The sequence below is a fragment of the Neopsephotus bourkii genome, unplaced genomic scaffold (assembly GCF_033783945.1).
Source record: "Neopsephotus bourkii isolate Nb327-2 ecotype Australia unplaced genomic scaffold, CSIRO-AGI_Nbou_v1 NB_911, whole genome shotgun sequence".
Taxonomy (NCBI): Eukaryota; Metazoa; Chordata; class Aves; order Psittaciformes; family Psittacidae; genus Neopsephotus; species Neopsephotus bourkii.
This window is the reverse complement of record NW_026901405.1, coordinates 2648292-2665433: the sequence shown is the minus strand read 5'-3', so window position 1 is coordinate 2665433 and position 17142 is coordinate 2648292. Positions and strand designations below refer to the sequence as shown.

General features: G+C 37.1%; 1 protein-coding gene across 19 annotated transcripts in view; it reads right to left on the bottom strand.

The window, feature by feature from the left end:
• ROBO2 (roundabout guidance receptor 2) overlaps positions 1-17142 on the bottom strand; it is a 1066866-nt gene that overhangs the window by 21672 nt on the left and 1028052 nt on the right. For all 19 annotated transcript variants that reach the window (XM_061357715.1, XM_061357704.1, XM_061357703.1 and 16 more), the window contains 3 exons: positions 14753-14909; positions 8627-8887; positions 5187-5401 (listed from right to left, as the gene is read on the bottom strand). In XM_061357715.1, coding sequence (XP_061213699.1) covers positions 5187-5401; positions 8627-8887; positions 14753-14909 — 633 coding nt within the window. The remainder of the gene's footprint in view (positions 1-5186; positions 5402-8626; positions 8888-14752; positions 14910-17142) is intronic.

Sequence of the window (17142 nt, the reverse complement as noted above, 5' to 3'; positions counted from 1 at the left end):
AAGGCAGAATAAGAGATGCTGATGTCCCTTTCATATCAACTGTGTGTTTTGCAATGGAATGAAACAGGCTTTTAGTGTCTCCTTTACATGCGGTTCACTATGTGTTTTCCAAGAGCACATTTGAGTTTTTACACTTTCTGGCAACTGTAAATTTTACTCTTGTTGACAGCAGCAGTAAATGCTTTATGCAGAACAAAATCAGCTCTGTGAAAAGTTGAACTCTGTTTTCTTGCTCCATAAAATATCTCTTGGTTCTAATGCAAACAGAAAGCTTCCTTGCTCTCAGGGAAAGGTGAAGGGAATAGAGGTGCTAGCTTCTTCTAGGCTGAATACTACTGCTTTTAGAGGCATTTTTCAGGCAATAAAAATGCTATTTTTCTTTGTAAAAGTGTACTTTTGCTTTTTTAAAAAATAAGATCTAATGCACTTATGAAGTAAAAGCTGTAAAAGCTGCTCACTACAAACCTAACACTTTTGAAAATTCCAATAGATACTTCTCTGTAACAAGCTCTGTGTATATACTTAAAGTTAACAAATGATAGGGATGTGTACGATTATGAGATTTTCTTCATAAGGCCATGAAAATATAAAGCCCCTGATCCTCTGCAGGTATTTTTGATGGAACTGCTAGACTGCTGAGGTTTGTGAAGTACGGATGGATGAAGTCCATCGGGACTGATGAGACTTCAGCTGAAATAATTTACAGAATTCCTTTAGCATTTGAACAAGAGGAAGGCATTATCCTATTTCTACTCTAACTACTGTCATGATTACAAAGAAAAAATGTCTGCTGATTCTGGTGGAAATGAGGGACTAAAGGAGGCAAAAGTCATTGTACCATTAAAGTATGAAAGAACAACTGAAGGGGCTGAATGCACAGCATAAACAGGATCACACTTCAAAAATTAGATCTGGTCTTGTACTTTACATTATACTCAACATAAATGCCCAAATATTTAAATGTATAAACCTGAAATAACCCTTTAGTTTTAAAATTTGTATTTTGGGGCAGGAAACAAAATCATATATACATATTTAGCACTTCACAGGTCCAACCATAATTAATGCCCTTTATAAACATTTAATGAAAAATGAATTTGTGTCACTTAGCCAAATTTATTGGGGTTTGCTTTTTCAGTCTTTCTGGATTTTTTGGTTTCCATATTGCTGAAAGGCACAAAAAATTCTCAAATTTATTCAAGCTGTTAGAAAAGAAATGCACACAGAACATTAAGTAGTTGCTCAAATGCTGCTGAGCAGTAAAATACTATGATAAAGTGGCATCTTGCTGTGTCTCTATTACTTCTTCAGCACTAAAATTAATTTATGATCAGTCATCAATTCATTTACATGTCGTTTTATGCTAAATCTATCGTTGCTGATGAATGCATATCCCTAGATCCATTAAGCTAGAGTAAAGTCTGTGCTTTATAATATGACCCTGCTAATTGTTGCATTACCATTTTTATGAGATACAAAAAGTAGCAGTTTCCTATTTTCTGAGCACATATTTAATCCGTGAAACACATTCTTTCTATTAAATGCAATCTGTCTAACTGCTTATAAAACAGAATCTTTTGCAGTAGGTATCCCTAAGCAAATCAATATAAATATTGAACTCTTCTATGGTAAAATATGAGTCATGAAAATGATTTTGTATAATTTTCAAGACTTATTACATTTGTACTCAGACACAATGAATGAACAACTTTTACCGTACAGTGATCAGAGATTCTTTTAATCAAGACGAAACCAAGCCAAATAAGGGATTTTCCTCCTTGCTGAGTTACACAGCCTATGGAGGTATTTATAATTTCAGATCTATAAAATTCTATGGATTAAAAAAAAAATTGTTATCCATTTGCAGTGGTACTGTTTACAAGAATATCTCTCTGCTTGTATCAGCTTGTATCAGTTAGGTAGAAAATGGCTTGTTCTATTTTCCATGCTAGCTAATGGGTGACTCTCTCCCCTCAGTCAAAAGGAAGGACCGAAGATAGAGCAGCTCTCTCTACCATCTTCACTGATGGTGCTGGGGGAAGAGAAGATGAGAGGGCAAAGAAAACCCCCAAACCATAATACTGTGATCTCACAAAACCTAGTGTTTTTCAGTTATTTCAGTGAGAAACAAACCGATTTCTTATACAGTCATCATATGCAATTAATTAAGTCTATTAAATGTAACAGAACCTTTTTGACCACTCATGCCATAACTCTGCACTGCAATTCATTATAAAGGCAAACATTAAACATAGGCAAAAGAAAAAACCCCATATTTCAGTGTGTCTCCAAAACCAAAAATAATGCTAAATAATTGTGAATTGAAAGTGGTCAAGTGGGCAGACGTTTTACAGCTGCTTTTCAGTTTAGTTTTCTCTTTTTTTTTTTTTTTTAATCAGAATCAGTAACTCAGTATCTTAACAAACTATGCTGGGAATGAAGCAAAACTTTGGCTTCAATTTCATGTTCCATCCCACAAACATTCAGTTCTAAACCTCCCTCCTTGAATTTCCTTTGCAATATCTGGAAAATGTTAAGATATAGTTAGTGTGCACTCCTCCTTTCTTTTCACTTTATTATACATGTCAACATTATGTCTTTGCCACCTGCAAAGAGAAAAGCTTAATAGCACAGATTAAATGTTTGCTTGAATTTTTGGTTAGCTGTAACTAAAACTCAAGGGCCTGGAAGACAATCTGACTTTCAAACAGTTTAAATGAGCAACACTGTGGTTTCAGAGGAATTTAACAGTATGAGCTTGGCTCACCCAGCATCAGTGCTTCCCCTCAGAGAACCCCACATTTGGCATTGGATGAAAACCTCAGTCTCAGTTCAGCTATAGAGAACAAAGTACCACTTCACTCCAAGAGTGGGTATCTTCAAGTCATTTCTGAGGCATGCTAACAGTACAGGATGAGGAAGCTCACCCTGTTGACAATATAGCATCTCTATATGGAGGAAGTCTGGACTAAGGAATGTCAATTTAGAGTTCTCATAAATATGGAACTCACAAAGTGTGCTTGAAAATTAACATTAATATCATTTCATCTGGGTGAGCTATTGCCATTTGCCTTCATTATTTAATATAATGTTTAAGGTAGTGAAAATATTGCATATAAATTCCCAGGAAAATGTTGTGTAAGTCACCAAAAGCCCTGTAAAAAGAAATAGCTTATATATTCTCAGTGCAAGAAAAAACAAGTTAGTTGTTCTACAATATTTTAAAAGCAATCAAATTAAAGAATGAGAAGCAGCTTAGAAACAGTGAATGTAATTTGTTAGATACCCTCTTTAACACCAGCAAATGCAGCCTGGAAGAGTCAACAGAAACAGAAACACGGACATTAAAATTCTCTTTTGGAATAATTCACCCAAGTATAATCTACCCTTAGAAAAAAAGCAAAACAAAACAATCCCAAAAGAAAACTGAGGGTTTATCCACATAGAAATAGAGAAACCAGAAATAGTTTCGTTATTCAGAGTTTGCCATTTTACAGAACATTTAGAGAAACACTTCGGGTAAATGTTAATAAACACAGAAGTCCACAATTTGGAGCTTAAATGCAGCCATTCCTTACTTTGCACTAGCTAGGGTGGTCCAAAATATTAGGTGAAGATGAAAATGTGGAAAACATTAATTTTCTGATTTACAGATATATCAACATTGGCATATTAATACATACCAAATGGAAAATACATAGCAACCTGATTTTTTTTCTTATTATTTATTGCTGTATTACAAGTGCGAACCTCTTACTGCATTCCTAATGGGAAGGCTTCTGAGCCACTGGTGAGATATGCAAAAATATGCAGAATTATAGCCTGAAGGAGATTACACTAGAAATTCAAGCGAAGTGACTTAACATACTCATGCACTAATAAGTTAACCTTCTTAATTCAGGGATTTAAACTTTAACTCTACAGCCTTCAATTGAATCTGGATTTCAAATTGCAGCAGCAGAGACACAATACTTAAATCTTAGACTGGCAAGCAGTGTGGCCCTAGGGTGAAAGAAAATCTGGAAAGTGGGATTAAGCTACACACTATTTAATTCAACAAGGGAAAAGGAAGAAAATTATAGGTATTGATGCTCCATCACTGTAATCTTCCTGCAGTGTTTTCAGAATAGCAGCGTTTAAGTAAGGGTGCAAAATTCTTGCCTTTTAAAGGTCCAGAATTTCATTTAAAAAGGATGAAATTCAGTGATGCTATGGCAGTTAGTTGTACTGAGCAAGTGTCCCTTAATGTACAACTAACAATCGAGTGTTCTTCTGCTGAGATCAAAGATTGAAGAAGCACCCATTAGCTTTTATGGGCTATGAACACCATGTACATTTGGATCTCCACTACAGCTGTACATTATGAACATGATATATTATATAGATCCTCAAGTTCAACCTAAAGAAAAATATACTGATGCTTAGAAAAAGTACATTATTTTCATATAAAATCTGTAGTTTTCAAAAAATGGCTTTTGCTGCCTGTATTTTGTCAACAGCAATTCTATTCACTGAGATTCTGTGCATTAGTTTTGCATGCCTTTCTAGGTCCCCTTTGGTTATTGCTGTTGTAACTTTCAACGGAATGCAAAAGGTGAGAAGAAGTGAAGGAAGGATTGTCAGGGTAATTAAATATATTCACTGACAGGGAACAACTAGTAAATTCAGCAATGTAAAGTAGGCTCAAAATACACATTTTCCTACACAAATGTTGTATTTACTCTACAAATAAATGCTGTGCTGATCTAAATATACTTATTCTGATGTCTTTTAACTTCCCTGTGTTCATCTGTGAAAGCATTTAACCAGCAAAATATATAAAAGTGTTTTAAGATAACATTTTTATGCTGCTCCTGATCTATGAAATATACATTCCTAAGATGAGGTCTTCCCCCTCCTTTTTATGTAGCTGGCTTGCTTCTCCAGTAGAGTGAACTTTTCATGAAAGCTAGGATATAATTGAGTTTTCTTTCAAGTTTTTAAAGCTTTTTAAAATTCATGAATTTTCTTATCATTTTGCAGCAAAGCAAAGTATTTTCAAATCCTTCTTTAACTTTAGTGTTTAATACTAACACATTTCAAATGTTACAGAAATAGAGTGGAATAAATTTTCACTTGGAAAGTGTTTGACGGATGATTTTACTGTTAGGAGCAAGTTGGTGTCACTGTTAACTGTGTTTAGTTACCTGTCACAGAGCTGTCTAGATTGTCCATACTGGAGCCTGGAGTATGCTCTAAACCTCTTAGCGGCCTACTGATTTCTACAGTTTCTTCTTCAATATCATCCTCATCATCATCATCATCTGGAACATCTGTTTCCAAATCTGAAATAAGGTTTCCAGATACATATCCTAGGGGCGGAACTGGAGCCTGAGGAGGTTGTGTATTGCTTTGGATGTGCCTACACAAACAAACAGGAAAACATCATCAGAATGGATGAGACTTTGAACCCCATGGTCAGTAGAAGATAAGCCTTTCACTAAGTCCTGAAGTACCTTTACACAACATGCTTATTAGGTCAAACTCAGGAAAAGTCAGCTCAGTTATTCACCACAGCTTCTTATACCAGCATACCTGCACACTCCAGTCTTAAACATACTTGTTCTCCTGTAGGATAGGGAAGGTTAAAACTGCCCTTTTACCAATGAGGAATGATTTACGTGGAGGCTATATAAATCAGGTGGGAAGTCCATGGAAAAGCACATTTCTGAATCCTAACCTGGCATATAAGTGTCTCACCCAATATTCCACCTTGAAAATCACACGTTGAAACAAAATTACATTTTACTACTCCGGATTAAACAGACTCAGTTCCCTTAAGCAGAAGTCACTCTAAAGAGAAGGAAATGACCAATAGGAAAGAAAAGATGTCAAATCCAGTGAACCCATTATCAGTGGGGCCTTTTCTGGTTTTGTTTTATTCCAAGTAATTTACTTAATTGCAGCAGTATTAGGGCATGCATGTGTGAAATTACTGCATGCAGCGATCACAATTAAAAGATAAAACAAAGATAAAAAACAACCACAGGATAGCTAAATGGCCAAAGGCAAGCATGAGATGGGACTTGGAGCTTCATTTGCGTGGTGTCTGAGAGGCTAGAAAGGAAAACAACTATCAGTTTTCAATGCAGCATTTTCCACAGCACTACAGGTACAGAGCAAGCTGTGCCAGGGGACCCAGGCATGACTGGCCTTGGCGAAAGAGCATGTACCATGCTTGAAATTGCTCACTTAGGCATTTGGGAATCCTTGGGTGGCTGTCATGAGATGGCGTGACCTGACTTGGATCAGCAGCGCTCTGGATGGGATCCAGGATTCTGCTGTCTCTTGCTATCAGCATAACAGAAAAAAATACAACTGTCACCTGTTTATATTCCTAGCCTTAACATGTTTTTGATGAAAACTGTGCAGTATTATTGCCTGCAGTTGATGAGTGGGTTTTTTTCTATAACGCAGATGCAAAAATGTCACAGAAACGTTATGTACCACTGGAATCTCTCTCCACCTTGGTGTAGTTTTTAAGTTATTGCTCACTCTGAAGCTTATTGCAGAGCAAATGTTTCCCTTCTGACATACAACCCTCTTCTGATTAGCAGTTCTTGAATACTTTTCTGCCTGGACACCAGTTTCTTAGCTATGCAGTGTTCAAAACACTAAGCTAAAGGGCACTACCATCTAACTTACCCGCAATAAACAGTGTGATTAGCCCCTAATCAAGCAAAATACTTAAGTCTATACTTAGTGTTAAGCATGTGATAGAACAATTGAAGTCAATTTCTCATGTACTTGTAGTTAAGCGTTTACTTAAGTGATTTGCTGGATCAAGGCCATAATGATTATGTACTTTTCTAGTAATCTCTAATGTGCTCTTTCTTAAATTCCTAGTTGGCTGGTCTCTATATTTCTCTTCTGTTACTCCTGCAGTAAGCTATCTGACAGGTCCCATCTTGTTATGTTTCTCTCCCACTACAGTGGACAGGTTGACTGTGAAGAGAATTCTTCCTTCCCACTTAAGGCAAAGGAAGACTTTCAACTGAACCTGAAACAGCATTTGCTGAACAGCTTGATACGTGTCTAGCCAAAAATATTCAAGCATTAAACAGTTCCATGTCATAACTACTACAAAAATCATTTGTATTTTCAACCCTCAATATTCATCCCAGTATCTGCTATAAGGTCCTAGTATGAAGAAAAGGTTGTCTCTTGGGTATTTTTTCCAGCATTTCAGGCTCAATTACTGTGACCTTAAGAAAAACAATGTTAAAATCTGTATATTCCTCAGCACATTGTGAAAGTTCCCAAACTTCTGTTTCTCCAAAAAGGGAGTAAGACCTTTCCTGTGAGCTGTAAGAGGCTTTGTTTCAGAGTCCTACTGTTATTCGCTCCCAGACTGGCATCCACAGTTTGTAGGGCATAGAAAGGGTAACAGATGCAAAATGCAGCAGCAATGACTGCGTAGATAGGGTATGCATCTGTGTGCTGGCTCAGAAGTCAGCTACCTTCAGTAGGCCAGGTCTAGCTGCTGCCTGGGATTTGGGTGTCCCACAGGCAGGCCAGGGTCTGCGCTTGGCAACATGGCACTGCAACAGGACCAAAGTACCCTGTTGATTAAGTGCAGATTGCAGACAAGCCTTGAGGCTTCGACAGTGTCCAGGGAAAACAGCTGGCTTTGACTTGGCACTGCCTGCTTACCTGCCTGATCTATTTATGGTAGCTCAAGCTGAATAACTTAGTGGCTTTATTTACCAGCAAAGAAAGGCTGTTCCTCTGCTGGCAGCATGCCATTCGGTAACCAGCTCTGCTCCTCTCCTCTGAGACTTGCAGGCTTTGTCTGGGTAGAAAAGTTGTAAAAGGACAACTGCTGCTTAGGGAACATCCAGAAAGCAACTGACCTTCACCGTATCCCCAGCCTGGTGCAGATGACAAGATCTTTTTCAGTCCCTGAAGATATTGCTTCTGTTTGTTTTGCAGTAGAAATGTTAGTGTGGTATTTGCTTGTTCTTCCCTTAAACAGGCATAAAGCACTCTAAACCGCCAAATTCATTTTGTAAATACTAACAACTTCCTTCCTGCTATTTCTGTTTTTTTCCCCATGAATCAGAAATATTCATGGTATTTCAAACTACAGTCAGCGATGCAAAATGCTTATTCCCATGTGACAAGGTGAAAAGCTGCTACATTGCTATTTCCAGTGACTAGCACTAATTTTAATCAGGAATTTAGAACCTCGATGTTTTTTGAAAATCCTAAGAAATCCATACATTTTGCTAGCCTGAAAAGAGACTACTCTCAACTGCATAAAGGTTTTCAGTAGGTTGATGTTATCAGTTAGTTGAATATATGTTAATATATATGTTAACATACGAATATATGTTAAAAGCAGAGGAGTATTATTTTTATGAGCTTTTAGCCAAGATTCAACATATTACCAAGCATTATAGTTTTAACAGCACCACCTAATGTTTAAGGCCTTCACACTGTAGATAGTTTTGCTATTTCTTCTTCCATTCTACTGCTTTGGAAACATTACTGAAATGTTGTTGAATACAGTCAACATTTATACCGTCAAGGAATAAATTATTATTATGCTTATTCATTTCCCGACATTCCCCCTTCAAACATTTACCATGTCTGCTTTGCTATATCAAACTGGTAAGCCCTAGTTAATTCATCAAGATGGGCTTGAAGCATTGGCTGCATCTCCTCTCGTGGAGAAGGAGTGAGGGTTGCAGTTGACTGTTGCCCAAAGGAGATGGCAGGTGATGAAGCTACCCCTCGCACAGGAGGTGTGGGGACACGATCATCATCTTCTTCAAGCTCATCCTCCATGCCCTGATGTAGGTAGGTCTGAACTGGCAAAGGTGGACACCAACCATCACTGTCATATCTAAAATGAAAAAACAAGTAAGCATAGCATATATCAAACCCCATCTCTGCCGTGCAGTAGAGGGCATACAGGATTTCTGCTACAGTTTGAACCCTTGCATGCAGTGTGAGCTTTCACATTTATTCAAAATAGGGTCATAATTGTTTAAATTCTCCTTACTGAGTCTGTTTAATTTTTCCCACAACAGCCAAGCAACTTGAACAAGATGTGCAACAAAAAAATTACTGATCCATTATAACATTTGCTAATGGTGATTAGATAATGCTACACCACAATCAACAACAAAAATGAGCTAACTCACTTCCTGGATCATTAACCTATGAGAACACATGAAGATTGACCTAGACATGAAAACAGCAGCATTCTTAACAGGCAGAGTGAGCTTTATGTGGGTGCACTTATGAACATCCTTACTCCCATCCTCCCCTTTATTAGCCTACAAATTTACTATTTGTTTTTATTTTGTATCTTAAAGAAAAAGCTGCACTTTCCACATAAATTCCAGTCTTTCCACACTGCATATAGATACCTACTATGATGTGTAATATATTCATGTTGCAGCAGCACTGACCCTAAGCATATGCTATGTCACAGCACCAGCTGATAAGACACATTAGCACACATGTTGACAGTTCTTCCAGCACCCCACCTGCTAACCAATCTTTACAGGGACTTACCTAAGCAGTGCTAAATTTCTGAGCACTTTCAAAACAGCTGCCCAAAGTAAATAAAAAAATAACAACTACCAATAGTCTTTAATACCAAAGTCTCTCTTCGCATACAAGAGATGTTCTGATATGTTTTTGTGGGTCTTAGTCTTTCACTAACGGTGTAACAGATGATGCTACATCTGACCAGGGCTAGAAACAGAAGCTTTATATTCTATTACCACTTCTTATGCAAGATTTGCCAGCAGTTCAACCCTCTTCTGTCACTGTCGTCACCACAGAACCTTTCAAGTCAATGCTGTATTACAGTATCATCCCAGGACCCTGTCCCTTAGAGACATCAGCATCACTCAAGACGTCTAGACCCCAGTGACTGTGGTTGTTCCCTGTGCATTATCTCCCCAGAGTAATTCCCTAATCTGAACACAGCTTCAGTTGTACACAGCTCTGCTGACGATCACACCACCAAGATTTCAACACTATTCTTCCTGTCTTCAAAACATCCAGTCTGCAGTCCCTTGAGCATCTGCACACATTTCTTAACTCCCACTGTACTGCAAAATACCTCAAGATACACAGCTCTTTTCAAAAAGTAAAGAGACAAACAAAAGCTCTCGCAGCTCTTTCACTGTCAAAGCACCTTGCCCTCCAAAAGCCATTCCCCAAGCATCATCTAAGTCACTTTATCTTCTTTCCACCTTCAAGGACTGCTGACAAGGTGCACTTCTTTTTTCTGCAGTGCATTGTGTTATACAGGCAATTTCCCAAACCAGTTCAGAAATACTTCTTTAAGGCTTCTAATTTGAAAGGACAGAATTACTAGTTTCCCAGAGAAAAATGAGTAATTGCCAATTTTCTTAGGTGTGAAGCTGGGTTACAAAAGCCTGGGGACACTGAGGCAGAGAAGTTTTAAAACTTATATTATGAACAGAACGTTTACTTTTAGCAAACCCCAAAGATTTCTAAAATTAACTACTTTTTCCTTATTCAGAAGTCTGTAGTCTGTATTTAAAAGTACAGATTCAGAATAACCAAAACAACCTGACTTAATCATCCAAAAGCCGGTAGAAGACATATCTTGTAATTATGGCTCATATCACTTTATATCTACATATAACCATATATAGACATAACCATATATAGATACACAAACATATGTACATGTACAGAGGTACAAATAAATATTGCATCTTAACACTTGGCATTTAGGAGCTTTTGAGTGATTGATCATTACCACTTTCATGACACACGGATTTAAGAAAACATTCTATGTTATATTTCCAATTTCTTATGAGATAATTAAGCTATGAATAACTCCTAATTTGTCTTTCCTTGCAATGTTAACTCATGACATTGCCAGACAAGGTTGGAGGAACCATCCTAGCTCATGCTGCTAAAAATGTACAGTGCAACAGTTCTGTCACTTACTTTTACTCTCTCAACCTCATACTTTGGTATAATGGTTTCTTCTTTAAAAGGGGCAGGGCAGAAAGATACTCCCCAGTGACTTTTCAGTAATGCATAAAAGAACTTTGGATGTGCTCGCCTTTTGACCCTGCTTGCTTCAAAACCCCAAATGTTCAGCTTGATAGCAAAAAGATTTCTTAGTAAAAAGATTTCTTAGTAAAAAGATTTCTCAGTAAAAAGATTCTGCACCTTACCTTTACCTAGATTTTGTTTGAAATGTTAAAGAGCCTAAGCCTGAAGTTCAGGACATTGAGAGTCAAAATTTCAGCTCCAAGAACCTTTGTCTTTATAATGTAGGATGTCTGAAAAGCCACCAATTCTAACCTACATTTTTCAAACTACAAAAAAATACCTTCAAGAAAAAGCTAGCAGTAACCACACCTCATATAAATGATAGAGTTATTGAAACTTCTGGAACCAGCATAGTGAATATTGGTCATATCCATGTTCTGTTTGGTTTTCTGAATATATAAACTTAGTAAAAATATAACCTTTTTCAAGTACTCATTAAAATCAAAGCACCTTAACTTCACTAGGGACTGCTGATTGTAAATTCGTTATAACTAAGTTCCTAAAAAGTTCTGATTAACAAACATGACTATGTTTCTAACAATTTTTATTCTATTCTCAGCACTTTTATTCTGTAGTAATATTTTGCTATTAAAAAGCTTGGTTCATTACATGGACATATTTTTTCTTCAAAATAGAAAACAGAGGTGATAGATAAAGGGCACATTCTGAAACAACTGTGTTTCATTATACAAAGAAAGCTTCCCTCTCTAGGCCTTGCCAGAAAGGACTTTTTAATGTAAAAGGTATTATCTTCTTTACTTTTTCTGGACATCCAGCAGCTAACATTGCATTTTAAGGTGTAATCAATAGAAAGAAACAAACAACAAAAAAATCAATGATAACAGTATGGAGACCGCCTTTACTGGAGTTGGCTCAAACTCATATGTATTATCAGTGAAAAAAATATAAATAGGTGATAATGAATAAGTAATAAGCATTTCCTTATTATCAACTTCATAGATAGAACCAGACAAAAGCATCTTTTCTAAAAAGAGTAGGAAAGGGAAGATGCTTCCTTGGGAGCTACTAGAAGAAAAGAGAAGCTTCAAAGACTCACTGTATATACAACAGAAAATTAAGGAAAATAACAAGGAACAAGCACAGAGTTTCTAGAAGACCAGAAAAAAGGGGAAAGTTTCATAGGAAAGCTTGCCAGGATAACAGTATAAACAGACTTTCAACAGAAAACCACACTTTTTAAACTAGGAATTAAAGACATCCTAAAAGCTACCATATTAAATAAAACGGCTGTTTGGACTAACATGTTCACTTTTCCTTATGTGTGTTGCAGTTCATGTCAAAATGGAAGTGAATGCAAGCATCAGTTCTTCTGGGGAGAAGATAGTAGAGAGAACTAAGAGCATATTTTTCTTCCCTGCCTATGCTTAAGTTAGGGGACTCTTTTTCAACTTGCTGCTGTTGGGGATTTTCTTTTACATTGATGATAAGTCAATAGGGCACTACTGTTAACTTCTAGTAAGCAAAAAAAGGTGTCAAAATTGTTTAGTTTATTTGGGATACTCATGCTAATGAGACTCACACTTGAATTCAAGAACACAGAAAAATTTCTGTTTAGATGCCAACTTCCTTGTTTTATTGCTCTAAAAGTTCACCTTTCATATCACATTGTGAGAACTTTATTAAAGCCTTCAGTTCTTCTGACTGGAAGTTCATTTTTCAATTGTAATTCTCAATATAATTACATCTGCATGTGATTAGTTCTTAAATTAAAACACATTTAACTTGTCATACATAGTACACATCAAAGCAAATCAAGAAAACCAAAACAATTTACAAAATTTGCTAGCTTTTTTTTTTTTACCCAATATGTCAAAAAGACAACATAATGAATGCAGTCTATGTTTCAGTTGATTTTAGCATGTTGAAAAACACAGAAACAAGATCAGCCCCTGAATATCAAATGACCACTACTGTCGGACACATCCTCAGGAAGTATGGGCATGGCAGACTCACTGGGTTCAGCAAAGCTGGTTGCAAATACTGTAGCTTAAGACTGATACTGTCTAATCTTCAATGCTTCTTTTTTATGTTTGGTAGAATGCACATTAGAAGGCCTTGTTACAACCACTATTAATGAGATATTATGAGGAAAAAAACCCTAAGAAGAGTAATCCAAAAGATAATCATAGAAAAAACTAAGTCTGAATTGCTGAGAACCTGTAAGACTGGTGATTACCTTATCCTTAAATAACAGTGTTATCTTGGTGACCAACATCAATGCTTCCAGCTAAATAACAGACACTTTATGCAGCAGAGGAGTGAAGCCCTAAGTCACAGGTCATTTCTCCAGAATGTATTTCCTTTGCCTCTTATGCTATTCCATTATCCTGAAAGAAAACCCAAGTTGTCCGCCTTCTATAGCATAATTGTTTCAGTGAAAAGGCTGCACATGTGTTTTAAGTGATAAGGACAAATATTATAAGGAGAAATAATCTTAAATTTATTTTGGTTGTTTTTTGCAACAGAATACAGAACACGATGATTACATGCACTTTTTGCCTTGAGATTTAAACAACACTTACAACCAGTAAGTTTTTTTTCATTTTCCCTTATATTTGTTTTAAATTCTAACTCTAATACAGCCTGAATGGAGCCTCATTTTAAAAGGAATTACACTGACTTACACAGGTAGTTATTATTCATATTGAGAGCTGAAGGACTTGGTACAAACTCAGATATTAATATTTAATTCTTCTAAGTTTCATTATAAAAATAGTGATGATCAATTCATGCTTCCGGAAGAGATAACACTTGAAATACTTTTACTCGGTAAAGCTATTACAATGACTTTTAAAACATGTGTTTCATCCTTAGGAAATATTGATTAATCCATGTATTTGAACAGGCAGAAATTTGTCCCTGACAGAACAATGAACAGAACAAGGTTCCAACAGAGATGACCACAGTAAACTACTCTTCTACATACTCTGATTGTAGTCCAGATAACCTGTTATGTCATAATTTCACTTTATAAAAAGCATTCCATAATTGTTCTCTGTGCAGGAAATGTCTCTTTCCTCTCATTTAGTGCTTTCTGTGTGGTTTTGTGTCCTTGAGAACAAGTTTAAGCTTGTTCAGGAAGTGTAAGGTTCCAGTTGCTTAAAGGCTTATACATAGGGTGCCTTCCTCAACTGTGAAATTTCTTATAAAGGCCAATGAGAAGGCTATTATCCACTGGTTGATCTTCTAAAATTAATCCAATTTTGTGTGAGTACGTGGGTGTGTGTGTTATTCTATTAGCTCTAATATTTTTACACATCAAAGTAGTCAAAAAATATATGGAACGAGATTATATCATCCTTACCCGCGCCGAGTCCCATCATGTACAAGCAGTCCCAACAGAATGCAATTAAGCTACATGTGAGACAAGATACTCCTCAGCATGAGTAAGCAGAGAAGCCCTACATGATGATGAAGCAAGGTCACTTCTATTTCCATCTTCAAGAGGAGCTATTCAAACATTCCTCCTCCGTAGCCTTGAATAAGTCTATAGGATTATAGGATAAGGCGCTCTTTCTCTTTTGTTAAACAAAACAGTATAATATTGTCACTACTGTCACTTAGGAAAATTTGAAGAAGAAGCCTCATTTCTGCAAACCACAGATTTTTCTTCAAAAGAAAAAGAAATAAAATTTACCCTGCTTCTTGCTGATCCACCCCATAGTGTTCCAGTTCTGTGCCTGGAAGTGGCTGCACGGGAGGGGGTGGGAGGGGAACACTGGCCCAGTTTGAACCATTATTTTTCTGGGGCTTGGAAGTATTTTTGTTTTTCTTCTTTTTCCCTCCTTTGCCACCTGCAAATCCAAAAGGAAAAGTAAAATGTTAAAGATATAATGTGGGGAATAAAGCTAGTGATTTACATTTCTTTTAAAGAATTCTGATTCCAGATGGCATGCCCCAAAAAAGGAAGATGCATTTACATCTCAGCAGAATCAGCATCAGTGTGCTAAGGCAGGTACAAGGTTATAAATAATAATAGTGGAATGGAAAGATATCCTGAATAATTGCTGAAGATCTCTTCTTTTTAATACTCCATCCATTTGCACCACAGTAGTGGTGCACAACCACACAGTGCACAACCAAGGAAGGACATCTTTTGCTGAATCAGAAATGTATTTCCTGATTTATTCAATTCTGCTTTATGACTTTTATTCACTGCTAGATTTAAAAAAAACAAATTAAAAAAAAGAAAAAAGACCATAGGGAATTATTTCAAATGTCAGAATTCAATGTGCTTCTAACACTGTTTTGCATAATCTCTTACTATGGAAAACACAGAGGTTAAGGACACTATTTTAAAAAGTTTGTCATTAGACTCATTATCTTTCAGCCAGAATGTGAAGTGCAAGTTTGTCAGAACAGAAAGAAACAGGGTTTTGCTGACAGGAATTTACTAAGTTCCATTTTTAAAAACATCAGGAAGTCATCTGCAATGTTTTAGAATTGTCTTTTTCACAGGATTCAAATATCTTGTGCACTACAGAGAAGAGGCATTATTTCAGATGTACAGCTCTAATGGAGGAGTAGAAATGAAGTCAGCAATGCATTTATGCATTTTGTGTAAGCCCTTTTCTCTTCTCTTAGCATCCTTGTACCTACTTCTCCCATTGAGACACTTCCATTTGTGGGAAAATGATACAGAGAAAGCTCTCATCCCACTTGTTTCAGTTCTTTCATTTAGCCTTGACTCCTTTTTCTTGTCAGGAATTAATTAAGAGGAAGAATGGCACAAGATTTTGAATCCCTTGACTGCCTGGATTCCCATCTATTTATTGCCATTTTGTTGTGGTTTTCGAACCCTCTGTATTGTTGGCTGGAAGGATGGTTTGTCATATGCTTTTTCAGTGGGGTACCCAGCTGGCAGTCACTTATCACTTGCCTGTTGCAGAAAGCACAATCTAATCCATCTTACTCACTAATGTACTTGCTGATTTATAAGGATCAGCCCCAAAAACCTACATAAAAAGTTCTCAACAGCAATGAATCAAAAAAGCCACAACTGGCTTGATAGGCAGGGTAACACTGTGCACAAGCAGGCAGCACACCTTGTGCCATGGCTCTAGCCACGGCATAGAGGCATACAAAGGGAGGTGCAATTCCAGCAGCAGATAGAACCACGTGTCACAGGATTTCTCATCTAACAGGCAGTGGCTTTCTTCTGTTATCTCTAGATGTCAGCTGGACCAAAATAGGAACAGAGACGGAAGAACAAGGTGATTCTGTGATTCAGAAGTAACCAAGACTTCTCTTATCACTTCCTATTCTGGTTGCCATGGACAGGCAATGAGTCCAGCAAGATTTCTCGTCAGCCTGGCTGGCAGTGCATTGCAAACAAGACTTTGCTTTCTACTACTCAATTCCAGAAGAGACCTCTTCCTTCCTTGTCTTGGAGTATTTAGTGTAAATCCAGCCAAGATCATGTCATTCACTGTGTGTGAACTGAGCTGATATTCCATTTATTAGGATGCAAGACAGGCTCTTTCCTCCTTTTTGTAGCCTGGCAGAAAGGGAAGCATTCTTGAAAAGGGAAAGAACATTTTGATCAATGGAAAAGATCACCCCAGCAATGATGGCAATGAAGGAAGAAATAAATTAACCTTCTGGAGGGAAAACGAAGCTTTCAAAGCATAGGTGCGGGGGAAAGCAGAATTAACAGAACAGTATAAAGGAAGTATGCTAAGTGCAATTTGCAGGACATACATAAGGGAATTCTGTAAAAGTCAGCAAGAGTAGGAAGCAGCAAGGGCTAAGTCAGGAGGGGCTGCTTTGGGAGGAAAGCACATGCATAAGAGTGTGTGCATGTGTATCGCAGGAGGATTTAAACTAGGAAAACTCAGAGAAGAGAAATGCAGAGATCAGCTGAGGTGCAGAGGAAGATTTTGGAAGTGTAGTGTCTTGGTAATCTTAGAAGATGGGTCAAATGGAGGTTGGATGTGTGGAGTGCTAGTATGGAAACACCCAGGATTTGGAGGGTTTTGGAGGGAAAGGTCAAAGACAATGGAGCCATTAGAAAGAGTGAAACAGAGA